The 24,561-nt window shown below is 45.0% G+C and overlaps 1 protein-coding gene across 3 annotated transcripts in view; it reads left to right on the top strand.

Moving 5' to 3' along the window:
• MLLT10 (MLLT10 histone lysine methyltransferase DOT1L cofactor) overlaps positions 1 to 24,561 on the top strand; it is a 125,429-nt gene that overhangs the window by 40,041 nt on the left and 60,827 nt on the right. For all 3 annotated transcript variants that reach the window (XM_068146337.1, XM_068146338.1, XM_068146340.1), the window contains 3 exons: positions 116 to 209; positions 2,142 to 2,237; positions 23,901 to 23,996. In XM_068146337.1, the coding sequence (XP_068002438.1) occupies positions 116 to 209; positions 2,142 to 2,237; positions 23,901 to 23,996 (286 nt within the window). The remainder of the gene's footprint in view (positions 1 to 115; positions 210 to 2,141; positions 2,238 to 23,900; positions 23,997 to 24,561) is intronic.

The following is a 24,561-nucleotide window of genomic DNA, read 5'->3' as shown; positions in this document are numbered from 1 at the left end:
TTGTGTGGAAATGTATTGAATGCAGATATCAGTATCCATACATTCTCAGCTGTGATGTTGTGGTACAAGCTGATGTAAAACTACTTGGCTTCAATGTTGTTTGGTTTGTTTTTAGTGCACAGTTTGCAGGACTTCTATGTGAGGAAGAAGGCAATGGAGCAGATAACGTCCAGTACTGCGGCTACTGCAAATACCATTTTAGCAAACTGGTGAGTATCTGTTAAATTCTATGAGGAAATGTCACTGGCTTTCCCCCCTCCCACTCTGAGTTGCTATTAACACCAGAAACAATATTTTCACTTAGCTCAGACAGCAGATTAAGCTTCATTGAAACAATGTTAATCATAGTTAGAGAAGTACTAGCTGAAAATATTATTCTAAGTGGTTTCTTTCTGGACGTGTGGGTTTGGCCCCTCTGCCAGAAATAGCATGCACCTTTTGTGTTACTTTCATTAAGTTCCTGTGCTGTTTTCTTTTGCTATTTGATTAGTTGGCTTCTAGGAATGTAGTCCATTTTGGAATAATCTAGGAAAGGTGATTTCTTATCCAGCATACTAGAGGATAAAGCACCCCCCCAGTTTCTTCTGTTTCTAGTATGCTTTTTTTGAAGACATTTTCCTTTTTGTCTCTCTCTCACCATGTAGCCAGTGGATATTCCCTGCCTGTCCATTCTCTGAAACACAACCTCAAGGTTTGAAAAAACAAACAAGCAAGAAAACCCCACTTGGCTATTTCTCAGTTATTTCAACAGGTTTTAGATGAGACCTCTGGGGTCTTTCCTACCACTTCTTACCAGTTATCTGTTTCTGTGTATGTGTGTGTGTGGAGTTGAAGGGCTTACTGATGTTTAAAAATGTTGTTTATGAATATTGAATTAAGACAATGCATAGGCTTAAGCTCAGCTATTGCTGTAAATATGGGTGAATTTGCTGATTACTTGTTTTCACTGCTGCAAAAGGTGACTGCCTGCTTTTGTGACATTTGGGTAGGTTGTAATGGGGGAAAACCCCAGGGTCTATGAACTATTTTAGCTTTCTAGAAGATAAGCTTGGTGAGGTTAAATCTGTGCTCTTGTGAATATTGATGAGCTTGTTTCCTAGTGAAGTCAGGGCTTTCAAGGCCCTTACTAAGCTAAGATTATTTTTGAAATTAGTGTCTTGAGCTGAGCATGCAAAAAGAGCAAAACCGATCTGTTACATAATGGTTAAGGCAAGCTCTTACAACTGGACTGAACTGGTTACATTGATTGGAATATTCCAGTGCTGCAATACTTGAGAACATGCATGTTTATTAAAAACCAAGTTTAATGAGAGAGACACAACTCTGACCTGTAATTAGTTAGCTTCCCTTTCTGAAACTGGAGCAGTAAGAGCAGTTAAGACTTTGAAGATGATTTAAGGTCTTAGTGTTTCTTTAGGATTATTTTGACTGATGATACCTGGTAAATACAGGGGTTTAGTATTTGCTACTGCAGGTGGTGGGTGGCCTGTATCTCCTGTACCACTGAGAAGTTTGGTTGGCAAAGCACTGACCTGAAGTGTCTTTGTTAAGCCACCTCGATGACAATGAAATAAACATTTTGAACTCTGGCACAGCATAAAGCATTTGCAGTCCTGAACTGAGCACTCAAACATTACAGAAACACAGGCAGCTCTGTCTGCTGCCTCCAAGTGCACACATGACCATAGCATTGCAAATCCTGTTATTTAAACCACTGTAATGAAAATATCATAGACGTGAAGCCATAACCAAGCCACCTTCCAGTGCACTTCAGGTGTGTGGCAGTGCTAGCACCGTGGCTTCGTGCGAGACTCCTTTGAGCAGCATCTTTTCTGGTGGATGTTATGAGCAGTTGAAAATGTCTAGCATCTTTTAACCTTTAAAAAGTGTCATGTCATTTCACTTTTGGAAATGTATGGAAGGTGTAAAGTCAATATAAGGCTAGGCCTTTTTTCCTGCTATAGGTTGACTAAGTCTTGTTAATTTATTAGTGTTAGCAATTTGTCAGATTTTCAGTAACTGAAGGGTGGTTGTTTTTTTTCTTCAAGCAGTAAGGTATCTTACCCATTGAAATGTGTTATACTTTTTATTTATTCCAGTGATTCCTTTCCTCTATCCATAAACATATTTTCTCTTTTTAGAAAAAGAGCAAACGGGGATCTAATAGGTCATATGATCAAAGTTTAAGTGATTCTTCCTCTCACTCTCAGGATAAACACCATGAGAAGGAGAAAAAAGTAAGTGGATTTGTCCTTGCTAATTATGTGGCACGTCTGCTTAATAGTAGCACTTGCTGATAAACTTAATTTTTGCTGAACAGCATGAAGGAAACTGGTTCCTAAAGCACTGAAAAATGAACACCACAGGTGGTAAACTAGAGTGCAACGAGGCAACACCTTCAGGTGCATTTCTGTATGCACCTTCCTATTCTTGTTTATCACCAGGTTTGGGATACACACTGAAACATCCTTTGGGAATGCTGTTTCCATGCTGCTTCCTTTGCTTTAGTTTTCCATGGGAGATTTCTTTGTGTGGACTTTGTGACTGGGCAGAAAAGAAAACTGAGCAGGCAGTGGGTGTGCTGCTAAACAGGTGCAGCTAGTTTTTGTGGTTCAGCCTGTGCTTTTTCTCCTGGTCAAAGAACTGACCTCTCTGGTTACATTTTACTGGTGGTGGTCAGGCCATTGTGATGGCAAAATACCTCGTCACTCACCTGGAATCTTTCTGTGAGGACACAAAGAACATCATAACTGATGACTAATTTCTATCATTGGCATAGCCTTGTAACAATTTCACTTCACATGCTTTTAAAAAAGGATTTAAAGTCTACAATGATGATTGAATGATAGTTGTCTATGGAAAAGTTGTCATCTACATTCAAAACACAGGGTGCTAACAAACACTGGCACAACGACGCAGATCTGCTTTGGCTTTTTTCAGCCCTCTAAGGCTGCGTGCGGAGGTGCTTAGCTGCACGTGTTCTGCACAACTATCACGACAGCTTTTGTGCAGGTGTGGGGATGCTTAGCTTTGCACTGCTCAGAACCATTGCATGAAAATGGAAACCAAAGAATGTATTGATCAAATGTGTGTTAGATGAAGGAGCTGTGTTTACAGAGACAGGAAATGAAATAATAACGATTAGTCTTCAGACCCTTAGTCTCTTTAATATTTGATTTGATTTTGAAGCTCATTTCCACTTTGGATGGATGTTGATCTCCATTGTTCTTGGATAATCTTCTAGAAAGCATCTTTAGATCTGGTTAATGTGAATAGTTAAAATGAATGGCTCTTCCCCCATCTGGCAATGCAGAAGAGAGTGTCCATTGTGATGCAGCTGTACCTCAAAGTCTAACTTTATGGCTAAAACAAAGCACGGGAGGTGGCAGATCTTTCTTTTTCCTCAGTGACACATTGAAAGGGAAAAACCAAATTTGAGTTACAGATTACAGAACTGCCTGCAGGGTAGAAATTACCAATATTTGCTACTTTGTCTGTGTGTTTTGAATTTGCTTGTGTTTTTTTAACCACTGCCATGTTTCAGGTCATATTTTGGCAAAAGGCATGAGTGGATTTGTTTTGGTGGTTGTTTATTCTTTGTTATTGGGGGTTTGTTGTTGTTGGGGTTGTTTTGTTGTTGTTATTGGTTTTGGTTTTGTTTTTTTTACTCACATTGCCAAAACTTTGAAGTTGAATTAGAGGAAACTTTTTGAGGTGTAAGCATGAGGCTCAGTTTCGTATGTTTGGGTAGTTAAACCCTGTTGCTGTTGTGTTTCTGTGGTGCCTATTCCCCTCCCCCCACCCCAGTTTCTGTTTTAAAAGTGTCTTTTACTGGAACTACTCTGCTTCTTCAGGTAAAATGCTTGCAAAATCTCCAGAGAGTACTTGGAGGGAATTTCTGATGTTCAGCCAGTTGTTCAACATTGTTCAGCCAATGTATCAGCTGGGTTTTTTTTTCTGCTAGCTGCTCAGCTCCTCCTGCTCTGCAAGCGTTTTGATGTGGATCTTCTAGACATAGCTAATGCTGTGGCTTGCCTCTGCAAGTCCTGCCCTTTTTTCTGGGACTTGAAGTTTGCTAGAAATATGATATTAAAATTTCTTCTGCCTTTGGTAAGCCAGAAGACCTCATAATCTGCAACAGCACGTGAAGCAATGAAATCTGAAGCACTAACTTCTTTGACATTCAGTGGTTCTCCTGGCATGTTACAGCATGTTCACCTACCAGGTTTAATTTGCTTTGCACGTTGTGTTATAACACTGCTCTAGTTTAAACCAAAAGGAAAGTTGCCATTTCCTAGAGCTATTTGCCACCTAATCCTTTGTGGCTACAGTTTTGTTTTGGGGGTGTGTGTTTAATTTTGCATGTTCTGTAGTTAATAGGTGACCTGTGCTTTGCAAACCCCTGATCTTCAGTCTCTCAGCTGTATGTGGTGTGAAGCTCATTCTCTTGATAAATTTGATTACCTTCTGCATGTGATGTGATGTCTGACTTAATCAAGTATATCAAATGTACATGGTGTATTGGGAGGAGTAAAGTAATTTTTTTTTAGGGTGACTTTCCTTATTTCCGTCTTCTGTAAATCTCTTTGGAATCTAGATTGCTGTCATATTACAGTAAATATGTAGCTCTTCCCAGATGTGGTTGTATCTCCCCTCCCCTTCCTTCCCAGCAAAAGGCACTCCAGTTTCTATTTAATATTTCATCTTTGTTCTTTGGAAATTTGGATAATCTGATCCTGAGGCATCCTTAAAGCTTTAATTCTGTGAGGCAGAAGCCATCTAAGTTGAGGATTGGAACTGTGGCACTTAAAATACTATTCTGCAATAAGAAGTTAGTCTGAAAATGGTGATCATAGAATCACAGAATGACAGGGATTGGAAGTGACCCCCAGAGATCATTGAGTTCAACCCCCCCTGCTAAAGCAGGATCACTTAGGGCAGGCCACACAGGAACACATCCAGATGGGTTTTGGAAGTCTCCAGAGAAAGAGACTCCACAGCCTTTCTGGGCAGCCTTCTACAGGGCTCCAGCACCCTCACAGTGGTTCCTCTTCATGTTGAGGTGGAACCTCCTCTGTTCCTGCTTATACCTGTTTTTCTTTGTTCTTTCCCTGGGCAGCATTGAAAAGAGCCTGGCACTTTCATCTTGACACCCACCCCTTGGGTGTATCACAGTATCACCAAGGTTGGAAGAGACCTCAAAGATCATCAAGTCCAACCTGTCACCACAGACCTCATGACTAGACCATGGCACCAAGTGCCACATCCAATCCCCTCTTGAATACCTCCAGGGATGGGGACTCCACCACCTCCCTGGGCAGCACATTCCAATGGTGAATGACTCTCAGTGAAGAACTTTCTCATCACCTCCAGCCTAAACTTCCCCTGGTGCAGCTTGAGACTGTGTCCTCTTGTTCTGGTGCTGGTTGCCTGGGAGAAGAGACCAACCCCTTCCTGGCTACAACCTCCCTTCAGGTAGTTGTAGAGAGCAATGATGTCTCCCCTGAGCCTCCTCTTCTTCAGGCTAAGCAACCCCAGCTCCCTCAGCCTCTCCTCACAGAGCTGTGCTCAAGGCCTCTCCCCAGCCTCGTTGCCCTTCTCTGGACATATTCAAGTGTCTTGATGTCCTTAAACTGAGGGGCCCAGAATTGGACACAGGACTCAAGGTGTGGCCTAACCAATGCAGAGTACAGGGGCACAATGACTTCTCTGCTCCTGCTGGCCACACTATTCCTGATGCAGGTCAGGATGCCATTTGCCCTCTTGGCCAGCTGGGCACACTACTGGCTCATGTTTAGGCAGCTGTCAGTCAGCACCCCCAGGTCCCTCTCTGTTTGACAGCTCTCAGTCACTCCAACCCCAGCCTGTAGCTCTGCATGGGGTTGCCATGGCCAAAGTGCAGCACCCAGCACTTGGACTTATTGAATGCCATCCTGTTGGACTCTGCCCATCTGTCCAGTCAGTCGAGGTCCCTCTGCAGAGCCCTTCTGCCCTCTAACTGACCAACATCTGCTCCTAACTTGGTGTCATCTGCACATTTGCTGATGACAGACATTGGTAAGATCCCTTCTTGGCCTTCTATTCTCCAGGCTGAAGAACCCCAGGTCTCTCAGTCTTTCTTGGTAGGAGAGATGTTCTAGTCCCTTCGTCATCCTTATGATATGGGTAGCTGTTGTTTTTGTCAGGAGACACCAAGTTGAAAATGTTTTCGTTCATAGTTTGTATTTAGTCTCATCTGAGCACTGTGCTTATAGAACTCATAGCAAATGCATAACCAGAAACATACCAAACCTTTGGTATGATGTAACTGTAATGGGGAATTTGAAGCTACATAATAAATAGTTCAGTTTTATTCTGATTGCTGCCATACTAAGTATTGTTAGCTCCTGTGACAGAGATGTTAGCTAGAAATTATCAGAGCTGAGTCTGTGTGCCTCAGAAGATCAGTTTGTGTCTTGTTGCTTGACATCCCATTACAATACCTCTTTTGTCAGGGCTCAGGTGTTTGCCTCAAACTGTTGGGGAAAAACTTAGGCCATCATGAGGCTGTGGAAGAATACCTTGCCTGGCTGATCTTAGTGGCAGCCTTCTCTTTGGAGGGGACTAAAGAGGGACTAATCTGTATCTGTGGCTGACCTTTGTGTAAAGGAAGTGTCTTAATCATGTGAGTGAAAAGTTTAGTAACATGATATTCATGACTTCTGAAAAATGTGAATTTATTACATAGTAACTACTATACAGTTGTAAGGTACAAGGAATTGCAGAAGTTCCCTCTCTAGAAGTGCTTTATTCTGAGCTGGGTCTGAATTGAAGGAGCTACTCCCAGCTGGCAGGAAGGCACCACATGGCCTCCTGTCGCTGCTGCCCCTGCTCCGGTGGAATGGGGACAAGAATATATGACAAAAGGCTTGAGGGTCAGGACAGAGGACAGGTCATGGGCAGAAGACAGACTGGTCTTGTTTCCCAATTCTAATTTGATTTCAATAACAAAAACACCACCAATTCCCCAATTGAATCAAGAGTAGGACAGTTAGACATACAAGTGGACCTTAACAAGATGCCCTCCTCACAGCCCTCCCCTCTTCCCAACCCAGCTCTGCTCCTGCTACTCCAGTTTCTCCCCACCAGCAGCACAGGGAAGGGGAGTCGTGGTCAGTTCATCACAACATGCCTCTGCCACTTCTTCCTTCTCACAGTCCTCCCTTGCTGCAAGGTGATGTCCTGCTCATGGGAGAGAGCCTTCTGTAAACGTCTTCTACCAGCTAGGGTCCCTTGTCCCTTCTGCAGGCTGCATGGAGTGCTCCAGCGCAAGCTTCCCTCACTTAGGGGCTCCTTGAGGTGCATTCACATCTTGGATGTTCCATGGACCTGAAGTGGGAGTCTGCTCCACCATTTATCTCCATGGTCAGTAGGGGCACAGCCTGCTGTCTCACCACAGCAGGCTCCCTCCCTCCCCTTTCACCTTTGTCTCCACACTGTTGTCTGTCTCACATCCCCCCTCCTCTCCCAAACAAAAGAACCCCCTAAACCAAAAGAACCTGCCAAACAGGTTTTCCCCCTCTTAAATACCTTATTGCAGAGGTACTTCCACTGTCACTGATTAGCTTGGCCTTGGCCAGAGGTGTGTCTGACTTGGAGCTGTGGGAACTTCTTGAAGCTCTTTACAGGATCCATGCAGCAGCCCCTCCTCTGTTGAGACACAAACCCAGTGCCGCAGGAAAGAGAGGTTTCATACTCTGCTGCTGTGGCTCATAGGATACAAGTTAACCAAAAATGGGGTTGTGAGTGAAGTCTGCTATGCTGGTTTTGGCTGGGAGACAGTTTATTTTCCTCACAGAAGTCAGTATGGGGCTGTGTTTTGGGTTTGTGCTGAAAACAGCCTCGATGAGGCAGGGTGTTTGCCTTACTGCTGAGTAGAGCTTGCAGAGAGTCAAAGCCTTCTCTGCTCCTTGCCCCATCCCACCAGCAGTCAGGCTGGGGGTGCACAAGAAGCTGGGGGGGGACACAGCTGGGACAGCTGACCCCAACTGGCCAAAGGGATGTTTCATGCCGTATGATCCCATGCTCAGCATGTACAGCTGAGGGAAGTTGGGGAGATTGGGATGTGTGATGGAGCCCTGCTCTCCTGAGGGTGGCTCCACATCTGCTTGCCATGGGAAGTGGGCAATCAATTCCTTGATTTCTTTGCTTTTGCTTTGCCTGTTAAACTGTCTTTGCCTCAGCCTACAGGCTTTCTCACTTTTGAGATTCTCCTTCTGATTCTCTGCCCCATCTCAGTGGGGTGGGGAGTGGGTGAGCTTTGTGGTGCTTAGTTGCCAGCTGGGGTTAAACCACAGCAACTGTGAATGTGTGAAAAATGGTGATTGAAGAGGCAGAACAAAATAGTGAGGAGGGGAGCCCAAGGGCACTATTGCAGAAGCTGAAAGGTGTCAGAGGAGAACCTAAAATGCAGGGGCTGTGACAAGTGTTCTGACCACTGAGCCAAAGGGAATTCCTTAGGAGCATTTTGCTGCTTATCCTGTTCTTAAAGAAATATTACACCTCCTCTGATTTTGAGGGGAGAACCTTGAACGTGTAAGAAGTGTTTGAGGCAGTGCATGACATCCAGTGTGTTCTGCTGCAGCTGTGAGTTTGGTTGTTAGGCCCATGGGAAGGGAGAATTTCAAACACACTCATACCCAGTGGAAGCTTCGGTAGCCTGGCTGGTGGTTGGCTTACGAAGTGCACTCTGGTCTGGCCAGACTGCCCAGGTGTTGTTAAGGAGCCTACATTGATGTGTCAGGGCTGTGAATTTCATTTGGCAGGAAGGCCACTTGATGCTTTGTAATGCATTTCAATGTTCTGTGGGGGCTGGTACAAATCCAGTCCTAAATGCTCAGATGTTCATTATGGATTCCTCACTGCCTGAATGCTGACTGTGAGAAGGTAAAATTGACCTGCTAGGCCAAAAGAGGCTGAAGTTCTTTGGATTACCACTCAGCTGCATAAGCAAGGGTTTATTTTGTCTCCCTTAAACAAACAAACAAAAGTAATCCTCAATTCTGCTATAATCTGGAAGAATCAATGTATAGTGTTGTATAAATCATAGGGTTGCAAAGGCAATCCTGGCATCCCTTGGTTAATTGCCTCACTTCATAATCTTAATGTTACTGAAACACTGTGGGGTTCGTGTAGCTTTTTAAAGAAGAAAGCTGCAGGCTCACCTCAGCAATGCAGTTCCCCACTGCATTGTTAGGCATTTGGTAAAATCTTGGTTGGTTCCATAGATTTGACTGTTTAATCCTCTGAGCTGTTCTTGACAGGCAGAATTGTTGAATGAGGAGGATAACCAGGAGAAAAATGTTTTGCAAGCACTTTGAAATGACTTCAATTTTCACCATTGTAGTAGAATTGTAGAATGGTTGGGCTTGGAAGGAACCTCCAAAGGTCATCTACTCCAACCCTCCAGCAGTAAGCAGGGACATCCTCCACTAGAGCAGGTTGCCCAGAGCCCTGTCAAGCTTCACTTTAAGTATCTCCAGGGATGAGGCCTCAACTACCTCCCTGAGCAACCTGTTCCAGTATTCCAGCAGCCTCACTGTAAAGAACTTGTTCCTAACATGCAACCTGAATTTGCCCTTGTCTACTTTCAAACCACTGGCCCTTGTCCTATCACTGCAGGCCTTTGGAAACAGTCCCTCTGCAGCCTTCTTGCAGGTTCCCCTTCAGGTACTGGAAAGCTGCTATTAGGTCTCCCTGAGTTTCTCTTCTCCAAGCTCCTTCTCTTCTCCAGTGCTAAATAAATACTACTCAGATGAGAATCGTGTGGTGTGGATGGTAATGGTGATGCTTATTCATGTTGACTTCTTCCAAATGTGAGATCAGAGGGAAAGAAGACTGCTTCTGCAGTCTAACACCTCTGAAAACTTGCCAATGAGTATGCATCAGCCTGGTGTAAAGATGGTGTTTAATATCCATCTGTGAGCTACAGAACTCGGTTCCCAAGAGTGAGTTTCTGTGTGGTTTCCCTGGTATGAGGGATGAATTGGTGCTGCAATAAGATCTCAGGGGAGGCCTTACTGCTCTCTATAGCTCCCTGAAAAGAGGTTGTAGCCAGGTGGGGGTTGGTCTCTTCTCCCAGGCAATGAGTGCCAGAACAAGAGGACACAGTCTCAAGCTGTGCCAGGGGAAGTTTGGGCTGGATGTTAGGGAGAAATTCTTCCCAGCAAGAGAGATTGGCCATTGGAATGTGCTGCCTGGGGAGGTGGTGGAGTCAGTGTTCCTGGAAGTGTTTAAAAAGGGATTGGATGAGGCACTTAGTGCCATGGTTTAGTTGATTAGATGGTGTTGGGTGATAGGTTGGACTTGATGATCTCAAAGGTCTTTTGCAACCTGTTTGATTCTGTGATTTTGCAGTCAGTTACTGAGTTGCTGCTGAACAGTGGTTATGTTTCTGGGCACCTTTTCCTTGCTGACTTTGTAGCAATGCAGTTTTTTGGATGTTTTTCAGTGTCTCTCTCCATGTCAAACTGAATTGCAGGTCTGGTTATTTAGGAAGGCTGACAGTGTGACTCTGTAAATAGAATTTTAGTAGGAGCTTCCTCTGTCTGAGGATATTCAGTAATATTTATCTTTGAAGTCTGCAGGATGAAGAGCAAAGGTGGCATCTTGTTATTTGTTCTGTTGCCTGCTAAAGTTGTGTTAAGTTGTGCTGTGTTCTGTGTCAGCCTGACAGTCAACTGCATGTAATCTACTGGAACTGGCACCAGTGGGTACAAACCACACAGCAAAACGACTTCTTGTGGCGGTCAGGAAGACCTATAGAAGGAGATAAGGTGGTTTTTGTTTCAGTGCTCTTCTGTTTTAGTAAGAGGGAAAGTAGGAACTTCTCTTTGGATGGTCATCTTTATCATGGAAGCGCTGCTGTGGCTCCCTGATGTTTTTCTAGCCTTACAGTAACACATCATAACAATGCTGGGAATGAGAGGAATGGCACAGCAAACACCTCCGAACAGTTGTTTTGGGGTTTGTGGCTCCTGCCATTTCGATACTGGGGGAGGGGCTGCTGCTGTAGCTCCAGTGAGAAGCTTTGAGAAGCTCCCCCAGCTCCAGGTCAGACCCACCTCTGGCCAAGGCTGAGCCAATCAGTGCCTCTGTGATAACATATCGAAGAGGGGAAAAACCTGTTTGGCAGGTTCCTTTGTTTTAGGGGTTCTTTTGTTTGGGAGAGGAGGGGGATTCGAGACAGACAACCGTGTGGACACCAAGGTGAGTGAGAAAGGAGGGAGGCATGCTGGAGCAAACATTCCCTTCCAGTATCTGAAGGGAACCTAGGTGAAGGCTGGAGAGGGGCTTTTTGTAAGGGTGTGTAGTGATAGGACAAGGGGGGGTGGTTTGAAACTGAGGGGGAATAGGTTCATACTGGATCTTAGGAAAAAGGCTGTCAGTATGAAGGTGGTAAGACTCTGGAATAGGTTGCCTAGGGAGGTTGTGGATGCCCCCTTCCTGGAGGTATTCAAGGCCAGGTTGGATGAGGCCTTGAGCAACACAGTCTAGTTCAGAAGTGTCCCTGCTGGTGGCAGGGGGGTTGGATTAGATAATCTCCTAGTTCCCTTCCAACCTAAGCCATTCTGTGGTGACTCAGCAGCATGTGCCCGTGCAGACTATGGAGGTTAAAGACTCCCACTTGTGGCCCATGGAACATCCAAGATGAATGCACCCAGAGAAGGCCCTAAGTGAGGGAAGCTTGTGCAGCCTGCAGAAGGGACCCAAGCTAGCAGGAGAAGTTTACAGAAGACTGTCCTCTATGGAAAGGTCATGACCATGCAGCAAGGGAGGATGGTGAGGAGTTTTCCCCCTGAAGAGGAGGGAGTGGCAGAGGCATGTTGTGATGAGCTGACCACAACCCCCCTTCCCTGCTCCCTGTGCTGGTGGTGGGGAGGAACTAGAGTAGGAGGAGCAGAGCTAGGTTGGGAAGAGGGGAGGGCTGTGAGGAAGACACCTTGTTAAGGTCCAGTTGTATTTCTCACTAAGGTCCAGTTGTATTTCTCACTGTCCTACTCTTGATTCAATTGGGGAATTGGTGGTGCTTTTGTTTTGCTTCCCAAGTCAAGCCTGTCTTCTGCCCATGACCCACCCATAATTGGTGAGTGTGTCCTCCCTGTCCTCTGTCATCACCCTCTAGCCTTTTGTTGTATTTTGTTGTCCCCATCCCACCAGAGCATGGCAGAGGAGTGAGGAGTGGCTGTGTGGTGCTTTCCTGCCAGCTGGGTGGGTTTAAACCATGCCAGTGCTGAGCCTGGCACATGGGATTAGTTAATGTCTGTAAAATCAAAATTACAAACACAGTATCTCATAAAGATTTCAAAACTGCCCTGTAAGATGCAGAACTTTGTAAGGCTGCATAGTTGCAGCTGTTGGTTTCCTCTTGAAGTATACAGCAGAGCCCTTGCATGAAATAATGATTAGTAACAGTGCTGACTGTAGGCTGCAGACCTGGAATTCCACAGGGGATGAATTCCTCAACCACTTATCTGAAGAAATTCAGGTTCTTTATTTCTTGTGTGGAGCTACTACTTCACTGTGTGTTTTAGAGGTGTCTGTAGAGGAATACTGGGGGAATCCAAATGTTGGAGTAGTTCTCTGCTGTGAAAAGTTCTTACTGTGTTGATCAAACAAAGTTGGGTTTTTTTTAAAGGCAGATCACACTGCTAGTCTGGAAGTATCATACTATCAGTCAGGGTTGGAAGGGACCACAAGGATCATCTAGTTCCAACCCCCCTGCCATGGGCATGGACGCCCCACACTAGATCAGGCTGGCCAGAGCCTCAGCCAGCCTGGGCTTAAATGCCTGCAGCGACGGCACCCCAACCACCTCCCTGGACAACCCATTCCAGGGCTTCTGCAGGGATCAACCCAATGACTTCCTCTTTGGCTGAAAAATTGTCAGGATATACTTGGGGTATTGTTAGGTGTGCCTTTGATGCTGTCATTGCTTCAGTGTCATCAATATCTTCACAAAATTTTAGGGTGAGACTTTGACTACCATTTTGATCTTCCTACCAGCTCAGTGTGTTTGTGGCATCATTTGCTGAGCTCCTCATTGTTTGTACTCTGCTGCTTTCTAAGAGTCACTTTTGACTAACTGGGATCAAAGATAAGCTGAACTTCACAGAAAAGGAAACATTTCTTGCTTGAGGGAATGAGGCATAGGCTCAGGGGAGACCTTATTGCTGTCTACAACTACCTGAAAGGAGATTGTAGCCCCCTCCAGGTGGGGGTTGGTCTCTTCTCCCAGGCAATGAGCATCAGAACAAGAGGACACAGTCTCAAGCTGTGCCAGGGGAAGTTTGGGCTGGATGTTAGGGAGGAATTCTTCCCAGCAGGAGAGGTTGGCCATTGGAATGTGCTGCCTGGGGAGGTGGTGGAGTCAGTGTTCCTAGAAGTATTTAAAAAGGGATTGGATGAGGCACTTAGTGCCATGGTTTAGTTGATTAGATGGTGTTGGGTGATAGGTTGGACTTGATGATCTCAAAGGCCTGTCGAAACCTGTTTGATTCTGTGATTCTGCAGTCAGTTACTGAGCTGCTGCTGAATAGGTTGGACTCGATGATCTCAAAGGTCTCTTCCAACCTGGTTAATTCTAGTCTATTCAATGCTGCTGTGTTGTCTTAATGTGAAAACTAGATGACACCTGAACATTAAAAATAGGTCATTAGGGTTACTACTTGGATTTTGTCTCTGTTTGAGCAGTGGCTCTTCCTACACTTCAGTTCTGTGGCTACAAGTGTAAGAGATGTGGCAGCAAACGCTGCTTTCAGGTAGCCTTTTTGTTTGCTGTTGATCCTTCATACCAGATGATTGGAACCTCATCTTAACTCTGTAACAATTTTTAGAAGGATGAGCTTGATACTGTTTAATAAAGTAGTACTTATGTGCTGCTCAGCAGGTACAGTGTGTGCTGGGAGAGCATGTGCAGTGAAAGGAGATCTGCAATGTGAAGCAGACTGGGCCAGGAAAATTAAATCATAGAACTGCAGAATGGTTTGGATTGGGAGGGACCTTGAAGTTCATCTAGTTCCAATAGCCCTGCCATGGGCTTCACCAGGTTGCTCAAGGCCCCATCCAGCCTGGCTTTGGACAGTTTCAGGCTTGAAGCTTCCACTTCTCTGGGCAACCTGTTCCAGTATCTCCCCACCCTGATGGGGAAAAGTACCTTCCTAATGCCTAATCTACTTCTGCCTTCTTCAAGTCTGAAGCCATCACCACTAGTCCAGTCACTCCATGTCTTTGTCAAAAGTCTCTCCCCAGCTGTCCTGTAGTACCCTTCAGGTACGGGAAGGCTTCTCTAAGGTGTCCCCAGAGCCTTGTCTTCTCCAGGCTGACCAGCCCCAACTCTTGCAGCCTATCTTCACAGGGAGGTGCTTCAGCCCTCTGATCATCTTTGTGGTCTCCTGTGTACCAGCTCTAACAGTTCCATGTCCTGCTTGTGTTGAGGGCTGGAGAGCTGGACACAGGACTCCAGGTGGGGTCTCACCAGAGTGGAGCAGATGAGGAGAATCCCCTCCCTTAACCCATACTGCTTTTGATGCAGGACAGGGCTGATTTCTGGGCTGCAAGTGCACATTGCTGGCTCATGGTGAGCTTCTCCTCAGCACTGCTCTCCAGCCATTCTCTGCCCAGCCTGGATTTGTGCTTGCCTTCCTTTGCTTGCCATTGTAGTCATGGATTTCTTGACACACATCTGATAGGTATCTTTCACTCACCTTGCAGACAGTAGAGTGTTTCACAGTATGCAACACCATAGATGTTTTTTAAAGTATTAAATATGTGCAGTTTTTACAGGAATAGAGGAAGGGGAGCATGGACAATAAATAACTGAGTTAATCTTGCACCATTTTTGAGGTTCCAAAGTGCTACTCAAGCGTTTAGTACTCAGTATCAGTCACTAACCATTGATTTTCCACTCTGTACAGAATAGCAGCAGTGTGTTTTAATGTGCAATATCAAAAGAAGAACAGCTTAGTCTGAGTAAGAGTTGCTAGTACTGGGTGGTCTCTTACCTAAGAGAAGTTTTGTCTGGCATTTTTATCCTGAGTCTTTCTGCCACTGACAGCTGAAGTTCTGACCATGGCACCTGTACTCAAGTGAGGTTTTTGAGTCTCTTAAGTAATTGTGTCAAGAACTGGCGTACTTAAGAACGAGTTTGGTGCTTAGACCTGTAAATGTGTGCTTTTGAATAATGCTGGCAGTGGTGTTCCACCTCTCCTAGAAACCATCCCCTGCCTGAAGCCGTTGATTGCTGTGACTGCAGTAGTGCTGCCACTGCATTTAATTTTCATGCTATGTTTTATGCCACATAAAATGATAGATAGATGAATGCCTGAGCTAGGGCTGTTCCTGTCAAAACAAGATAAATTAGGATTTGAATTTGAAACTTGTGGACTGTAAGCATCTTTCATCCTGGAATTGTTATGGTTATTACTAATAGCTACTAGGCACAAATAAGAGGCCAGGCAGGTCTTGTGTTGGAGATTAGCAAGAACTGTGTGTAGCTTTCTATTAAAGACATTAGTTGTGACGGTGACAGCTCTGAATTTACAAGCTTCAGCCTGGAAAGATAGTGCAGGAAACCCACACGTGACAAAAGCACCAATCTGAGTGCTAATGGAATGTGCTGATACCTTGGAATTGTTTAAGGGAGTTGAAGAAAGCAGCTGGAAAATGAGTGATTTAGCATTCAGATGATTTTTTGCCTCCAAAAATCATTAGGGCAAATAGATTTGAAAGGGTTTTTAAGCTTTGAAAACTCGGGGCAACCAATGGGGGTAGAGGGTTATGGTTTGTGTGATAGAGAAGGGGATGAAAGTGCAATAGTCTTGTCCTGCAAACCAGAAGTTAGTTGCTTGTTCCTTGGGCAGGTGATCTCTTCCTCCTCTCTTTTGTTTGCCTAGCTCTTGTCCGTGTTGCTGTCCCCCTCACATGCTTTTTCACTGAAGGAACCTAGCTCACCGAAACAGCAGCTAACTATCCACTTCCTTTCTGTTGTGGCTGTTGTAGCAATTTGAAATGGTATGCAGAAGAGCTGACAAGCTAAGCAGTGTGGGAAAGGTGAGAGAGAGGTCAGGAAACTCCCCTCCTCCTCCTTTGTGAGGAGGAATTGTTAAATGGTAAACTTCAGAAGGAAGTTTAATGAAATGAAGTGCTCTGGAAAGCTCTTTGGGGAAGTTTCTGTGTTTCTGAGAGAAAAATGAATTGCAAATAAGTGTAAATACCTTCAGCAAGTTAAATGATACTTCCACACAGAAGTGTTATGAATTAATAATGCCATTAAGACAAGCTGAACTCATCCATTCCATCTGGACTTGAAAAATTAGCATCCACTTGCATTATTCAGTCTTCTCAGACATGGAGGTCCAAACTCTTGAGAGCTTTGATAGCATTCATTCTGTTGGTAACAGAGCTAAGATAAAATGATACATCTTTCCTTGATCTGGTGTTTTGATGAGATGGTTTAACTCAGTGTTTTCTCTGCAAGTGCATTAAAACAAATGAGCAAGTGCTGGTCTTCATAGAGTGATCTAGGTGTAAACAAGTTAAAAACTCAAGGAGTTGGAACTAAACTGTGAAATTCGATTATGTAGGAGTTGTGTGTATTGAATCCTTTGGGAAGAAACAGAAGCAATCAGTTCTTCTCCCCTTCTCCACCCCTCTGCCCCGCAAGAGGGTAATGTGCAGGAGGTGTTATGAACTCCTGCACCATATCTGTTTTCTTAGCTTTGCAGCATGCAGCTGTTAGAAGTTACTACATCACTTTTTAGCTAAGAAACAAAACCCAAAAATGAGATCCCTGGTGATAAATAAACCTTTCTGATTGAACATAGAATATTTTAGTTTGGAAAAGACCTTTAAGATCATTGAGCCCAACCGTAACTGGAACAGGATGCCCAGAGAGGTTGTGGAGGCTCCAAGCCCTGGAAGTGTTCAAAGCTGGGTTGGATGGGGCCTTGAGCAACCTGATCAAGTAGGAGGTGTCCCTGCCTATGGCTAGGGAGTTGGAACCAGATGATCTTTGAGGTCCTGTTCAACCTGAACCATTCTGTGATTCACTACTTCTACCAGGGCTGGTGCTAAACCGTGTCCCTCAGCACCACATCTCTGCCTCTTGGAAACACCTCCAGGATGAGGATTCAACCACTTCTGTGGGCAGCCTGTGCCAGCAGCTGAGAACATTGGACACTTCTTGATATGTCATATGACATAGGAACTCTAGGTGTTTGTGTTGTATTTTTAGCTACATTATGAATCAGGGCTCTTCCAGTTGTAGGGTGAGTAATGGTACAGTTGTGTGCTCAGTGGCTGTTAGGCCATCACCCTTTGCTTCTCACAGTATCACAGTATAACTAAGGTTGGAAGAGACCTTGAGGATCATCGAGTCCAACCTATCACCACAGACCTCATGACTAGACCATGGCACCAAGTGCCACGTCCAATCCCCTCTTGAACACCTTCAGGGACGGTGACTCCACCGCCTCCCTGGGCAGCACGTCCCAATGACGAACTTCTTACAGCAAGGAAGGTTTCAGGAGCTGTCTGACTGGTTTGTTGAGCTGCCCTACTTGTGAACCAAGTCTGAAGTTTCCTGTGTCAGTTTTGCAGCTGGCCCTGTGCATTCTTCCTTGGAATGTTTCTTCTGCTGAACCCTGTTTTTCCAGAACATTAACATTGTTTTTAACCAGCTCTGCAGCTATCCTAAAATAGAGGGGTTTGGGACATTGGAGCTCATGCCTGTGGGAAAACCTGAGTATTGAGAAGTGGTGCATGGGTTCTGCTTACCCTCAGGCCTCCTTTAGGCCTCCCTTACTAGCAATATTCTTTCCAGTCCTTTCTGCCCTTTTTATTTGTCCTTACAGTACAGCTTGCAAAAGGGGCAGACATTTGATATCATTGACTTTGCCAGAGTGGTGGCTTTCCCTGTGGCTTTCTGCATGGATGTTTATCTTAGGGAGCTGCTGCTATGTAATTTTGGTTGGTTTTTTTTTAGAGTTGTGGCTGATCAGAGGAGGGCATGCAGTGAGCTGTCTGTGAAGGGCCAACTGCTTGTCCTTTTTCTGGCAGTAAGATGGCTGATTTGTTTGTCCTTTGAGACAGACTGAATTGAAAGCTGGCAGATTTGTTAAATATTGTGGGAATTTGTGTCCCTCTGTTACTCCCTTTTCAGCATCCAAAAGGGGCTGTTTCAGAACTCTTTATTGTGCTTTGTATGCATCTTTATGGTGAGAAGAGGGTGCAACTGCAATGAGTCATTTTGTGGGAGCTAAGTCTCTTCATCTCAGCAGGCTGTCACTAAGATTTTTATTCTTACCAATATAAAACCTGAGCATTCCTTTCAAAGGTTTTTTTCTGCAGTGAAGTATTCTCCAATGCTTTGATGTTATTTGCATCTAGAGTCAATTCACATTCAGAAGTAGGACTTCTGAACTTTCCTTAGGAAGAAAATAGAGAATGGGGGAAAAAAAAAAGGAGAGATTGTTAGAAGAGTTGTAACCTAAAAGGAGGAGGGAATGCAGAGGTAAGGACAGCAGATCTGCTGCTGCTGAGATCTTTGGGTGAGGGCTGGAGTGTGAGCTGTCCTGGCAAACTCTGTGGTGATGTTTTGGATTTGGGAGAGGAATTTGATGTGGTTGCTGACACATCACTTTACAGAATTTGAAGCATATTCTTTCCAGGCTCTTAGTCGTTTATGCTCCCTCCCTTCCTCCTCTTCTTGTTCCCTCTTTCCTTTTTGACACATCCTTCTCTGCTGAGACTGCTGTCACAGTGCTTGCAGTATGTTACAGAGTGTAACAATCTGAAATCTCACCAGCCAACAGTAATGCAGGAAGTAAGAAAACCCTGGGAAGTCAACAGAAAAGAGACTCAAACATGGCTGTTGAAATGTTTCCTGTTGTTTGCTGGTACTGCTGCGAGGTTTCAGCTTCACACATATTAAAGGCGCTGCCTCTTGGCTCCAAGATTAGAGATGAAGACAATTCTTTAGGGTGATTCAGATCTCCTAGTAAAAATGCTGAAGGATAAAGAAACTTGGGCAGTGGCTGAAGGTTCCATTTCATAGCTTCCTTCTTGGAGGCTTGTTGAGACTTCAGTGAAGTGGTGGCTCAGGTTTATCTCAACCTCTTCACTGATGGTACAGTGAGCTGGGCAGAGAGCACTGATGAAGGGCTTTTAGATCATCAGGTTTCATGGGTAACATTGGCAGCCTTGCTGTTGGTGCTTTGGTTGTCTCTTGATCTCTGCTTGTGTTCTAGCAAAAAGAGTAGCAGCACTTTGGGGATTGCTATAGTTAAGAAATTTGAACAAACAGTGCAGTGCATTTGAATAGCTCCTTTTTGTTTGCCTGTCAAATGTGTGTTTCCCAGATCTAAATTGACCCAAAGAAATAATTCCTTCTAAACCCCAACCAACCAAACCAAAACCACCAATAAAAGACCAAACACACAAAAAAAACAAACAAAAGAACCCCCCAAGAAAGCAAAAGTATCCTCCCTGATCTAAAACTCCCTCAACAAGCCTGTATTAGGTTTTAAACAACTGAAATCCTACCTTAGGGTCTACATTACTTAGTTACATAGTTGTGACATCTGCACACTTTATGAAAGGGAAAACTCCCTATTTCTATTTAAGCAGCATGCTGGGGAAGAGAAACCTCTTGAGGAATTATGGTTTGAGTGAATTAGCCAGCAGGTCAAGGGAGGTTCCCCTTACCCCTCTGGTGAGACCACATCTGGAGTATTGTGTCCAATTCTGGGATCCCCAGTTCAAGAGGGACAGGGATATACTAGAGGGTGTCCAATGGAGGCTGTGAGGATGATGAAGGGCCTGGAACATCTGTCTGATGATGAAAGGCTGAGACACCCTGGGGGTGTTCAGTCTGGAGAAGAGCAGACTGAGAAGGGATCTCATTAATGTTCCTAAATATCTGAAGGATGGGTGTCAAAAAGAAGGGGCCAGTCTCTCCTCGGTGCCCTGTGATAGGACTAGAGGTAATGGATGCAAACTGGGACACAGGATGTTCCTCCTCAACATGAGGAAAAACTTTACTGTGAGGGTGCTGGAGCCCTGGAGCAGGGGTTGCCCAGAGAGGTGGTGGAGTCTCCTCCTCTGGAGACTTTAAAGACCCATCTGGTTGTGTTTGTGTGACTTGCCCTAGGTGATCCTGCTTTGGCAAGAAGGCTGAATTTGATGATCTCTGGAGGTATCTTCCAACCCCTGGCATTCTGTGATTCTATGATCAGTACCAAACCCAGTGTATGACAAAGCAAGCCTACAAATCCCCATGGACTTCTTAAAGAATTCTCTTGGACCTTCCTTTGAGTTTAGGAAATGTACAGGAATGAAAAGGACACTCTAGCAAGTATATTCTTGCATGATATTTTGGTACAGATAGCATTGGTTCTTTATTTATGAATTTTCTTGTCTAAGCTGTGTTTCCTTCCTGGCAAAACTGGGTTGTAACTTTAGTTAAATGAATTTGGGGCTGCTCAGAGATAGGGTGCTGTAAGTCAGCTGGTGTTTAGAGTTTGTAGAGGTAGAGATGTTTTGCTTGTGGCTTTCACAGAATTGCAGAATGCCAGGTTGGAAGGGACCCCAAGGATCTGCTCCATCCTTTCTTAGGTGATAGCAGAGTTGAAATGAGCTGGCCCAGCACCCTGTCAAATTGAGTCTTAAAGCTTTCCAATGGAGGGGAATCCACCACTTCTCTTGTGAGCTGATTCCAAGACTGTTCCCATGGGGAGACATTTTCTTCTGGAATTCAATGGGAATCTCCCCAGTAATTTGTTCCCATCAACCCTTGTCTTTTCCATGTCTTTATCCTCCTGGCAGTCACCCATTGGAATCTGCTGCCTGTGGAGGTGGTGGAGTCACTGTTCCTGGAAGTGTTTAAAAAGAGCCTGGATGGGGCACTTGGTGCCATGGTTTAGTTGATTAGATGGTGTTGGGTGATAGGTTGGACTTGATCTTGAAGGTCTTTTGCAACCTGTTTGATTCTGTGATTCTGCAGTCAGTTACTGAGCTGCTGCTGAATAAGTTGGACTCGATGATCTCAAAGGTCTCTTCCAACCTGGTTAATTCTATTCTATTCTTTATGTACAGTTCCATGGTAACAAGGTCTCCCCTCAGCCTTCTCTTCTCCAAGCTGAACAACCCCAACTCTCTCAGCCCTTCCTTACATGGCAGGGCTGCCAGGCCTCTGATCATTCTTGTGGCCCTTCTCAGGACACTTTGTGTCTCAATTCTCAATTAACCGATTCTATTTTATTGGACAATTTGAAGACACATAATTTTATTCTCTGTTTGATTCCATGGAACAAAGTTTCTGATATTTCTTCTATTGTGACTGAAACAGAGAGCTGATACTTGCTGATACCTTGGATACATGTAGATGCATCTCATCCTGGTGCCTGGTGAGAGTGGTTGTGTGGGCACTGTTGAGCAAGCTGTGTTTTCTTGTGAGGTTCTGGATAGAGTCATTTTCATAGAGGAAGATCAGCATGGCTCATTGTTAGGATTCAAAGCAGCTGCTGAATTGTCCTATAGTTGTTCAGGCTTGCACATTTTACGTTGTCTTCCTCATCTTTTCAAGCTACTCAGTGGGAACTGTAAGCTCCACGTTGCCTTCCATATGTATGCATTGTTGGTAGCTTTTTCTTGAACTGATAGCCAGAGATTGTGCTGTTCCCCTGAGTTTGTGTGAGTGCACAAAATTTTCACAAATAAGGAGTTAAAGAGGCAACATACTTGGGTGAAGGTAGCTTACAAGTATCTCTCTGGCACACCTGCAGTTTCTCTAGGACTTCCAGTGTTGGCTGTCTAAATAAACCATATTATGATGCTAAGAAAAAGGTTGCTATCTAGATGTGGTTTTGATTACATTGGTAAAAATACTGCAGCCCTTCTATATTGCAAGCTAGATGACAAGAACAATTTTGTCAAACACACTAGTTTTGAATTTGAATTTTGTAAAGAAATACAATTGGGGTCTAGTTGGGTTAGGAACTGGCTGGAGGGCCGAGCCCGAGAGTGGTGGTGAATGGTGCCACAGCCAGCTGGCAGCCAGGCATCAGTGGTGTGCCCCAGGGATCAGTGCTGGGCCCCATCCTCTTTAACATCTTCATTGATGATCTGGATGAGGGGATTGAGTCAGTCATCGGCAAATTTGCAGATGACACCAAGTTGGGAACAGATGTTGATAAGTTAGAGGGCAGAAGGGCTCTGCAGAGGGACCTTGACCGACTGGACAGATGGGCAGAGACCAACAGGATGGCATTCAACAAATCCAAGTGCTGGGTGCTGCACTTTGGCCACAACAACCCCATGCAGAGCTACAGGCTGGGGTCAGAGTGGCTGAGAGCTGCCAAACAGAGAGGGACCTGGGGGTGCTGATTGACAGCTGCCTAAACATGAGCCAGCAATGTGCCCAGGTGGCCAATGTGGCTCAGTCGGTAGTGCATAAGACCCTTAATGGGAAGGTTTTGAGTTCAAGCCTGCAGTGGGCAGTAATGTCCTCCCTACTCTAGTCATGAGGTCTGTGGTGACAGGTTGGACTCGATGATCTTTGAGGTCTCTTCCAACCTTAGTGATACTGAATACTGACTATTAAGAAGGCCAATGGCATCCTGGCCTGCATCAGGAACAGTGTGGCCAGCAGGAGCAGGGAAGTCATTGTGCCCCTGTACTCTGCACTGGTTAGGCCACTCCTTGAGTCCTGTGTCCAGTTCTGGGCCCCTCAGTTTAGGAAGGACATTGAGAGACTTGAAGGTGTCCAGAGAAGGGCAACAAGGCTGGGGAGAGGCCTTGAGCACAGCCCTGTGAGGAGAGGCTGAGGGAGCTGGGGTTGCTTAGCCTGGAGAAGAGGAGGCTCAGGGGAGACATCATTGCTCTCTACAATTACCTGAAAGGTGGTTGTAGCCAGGAAGGGATTGGTCTCTTCTCTCAGGCAACCAGCACCAGAACAAGAGGACACAGTCTGAAGCTGCACCAGGGGAAGTTTAGGCTGGAGGTGAGGAGAAAGTTCTACACTGAGAGAGTCGTTCATCATTGGAATATGCTGCCCAGGGAGGTGATGGAGGTGTTCAAGAGGGGATTGGATGTGGCACTTAGTGCCATGGTTTAGTCATGAGGTCTGTGGTGACAGGTTGGACTCGATGATCTTTGAGGTCTCTTCTACCCTTGGTGATACTGTGATAGTGATTGTGTAAACCTCCCCGAATCGATGGCTGCCAGTGTGGCAGAGCCTGCTTTGGCTGTCTTTGCACTATTTCATTCACACTGCCACCAGTTCATGTGTTTAAAAAAACCAACACAACAAAGCTAGCAAAATTCTCAGCCTCTTGATTTCTAAGGCTGTTGGTATGTTGTTCAGTTTAACATGGAAGGTACTTACCTAGTATATAAACTGTATGCACCCTTGGGGGAGTGAAATTGAAATAAAATGTCACTTTGAGGTATTGGTAAGAGAGCCACAGCTCAAACCTTGCATTGATTTACAGTGGTATCCCAACAAAAAAGTACTGTGCAGAAGTGTAGGGAGGTAGAACTCTTTGGTGAGAAATGCAGGACACCTCTGAAGCAAAAAACCATGTCTCTGTTTTTAATCCAGTTTCCTTTGCTGATGGGAGGATGGATAATATTGATTAAACATGGCTTCATAAATGATGGCTGTGATTGAAGGATGTCAGGTTGTGCATTTTGAAAGCAAATGCAAACACTTGAGTTGCTTTTGTGAAATTGTAATCTAAAAACTGCAGCACAGAACATGATTGCCTTCTCTCTTCTCTTTTGATAACACTTGATGCAATGTAAAATGGGGGGTGTTAAAGATGAAGTTGAACTTAGGTTCTGTTCTCTTTTGTGGCTTCTAGAAGTATAAAGAGAAGGATAAACACAAGCAAAAATACAAGAAGCAGTCGGAGTCCTCACCATCCCTGGTTCCATCTCTTACTGTAACTACAGAGAAAGTAAGTCAAAGTATTTCCTCTACTCTTCCACTTCAACTACTTCTGTCAAACTTCATGATACAATCATTCCACTGTATCTGCAAGAGCTTTGTAATGGCAGAGGTTCTGTGATTCTCAAGCATGCTTGGTATTTATTCCTGTAATATAAGATCCTAAAATGGTTGGGGTTGGTACTGGGACCAGAGCTGTTTAACATCTTTGTCAGTGACATGGACTGTGGGATTGAGTGCAGCCTCGGCAAGTCTGAGGTGACGCCAAGCTGTGTGGTCTGGTTGACACTCTGGAGGGAAGGGATGCCGTCCAGAGGGTCTTGGACAGGCTGCAGAGGTGGGCACAAGCCAACCTCATGAAGTTCAGCAAGGCCAAGTACAAGGTCCTGCACCTGGGCTGGGGCAGTCCAATGCACAAATATAAGCTGGGGGAGCAGTCTCAAAAAGTGCTTGGGGGTGCCAGCTGATGGAAAAAAATCAACATGAGCCAGCAATGGTTGCTGGCAGCCCAGCAGGCAGCTGTGTGCTGAGCTGCATCAAAGCAGTGAGAACAGCATGGCAAGGTGATTCTGCCC

The sequence above is a fragment of the Melanerpes formicivorus genome, unplaced genomic scaffold, assembly GCF_026170545.1.
Source record: "Melanerpes formicivorus ecotype bairdi unplaced genomic scaffold, bMelFor1.0.p_v2 SCAF_13, whole genome shotgun sequence".
Lineage (NCBI taxonomy): Eukaryota > Metazoa > Chordata > Aves > Piciformes > Picidae > Melanerpes > Melanerpes formicivorus.
This window is presented reverse-complemented; position numbering and strand designations above follow the sequence as displayed.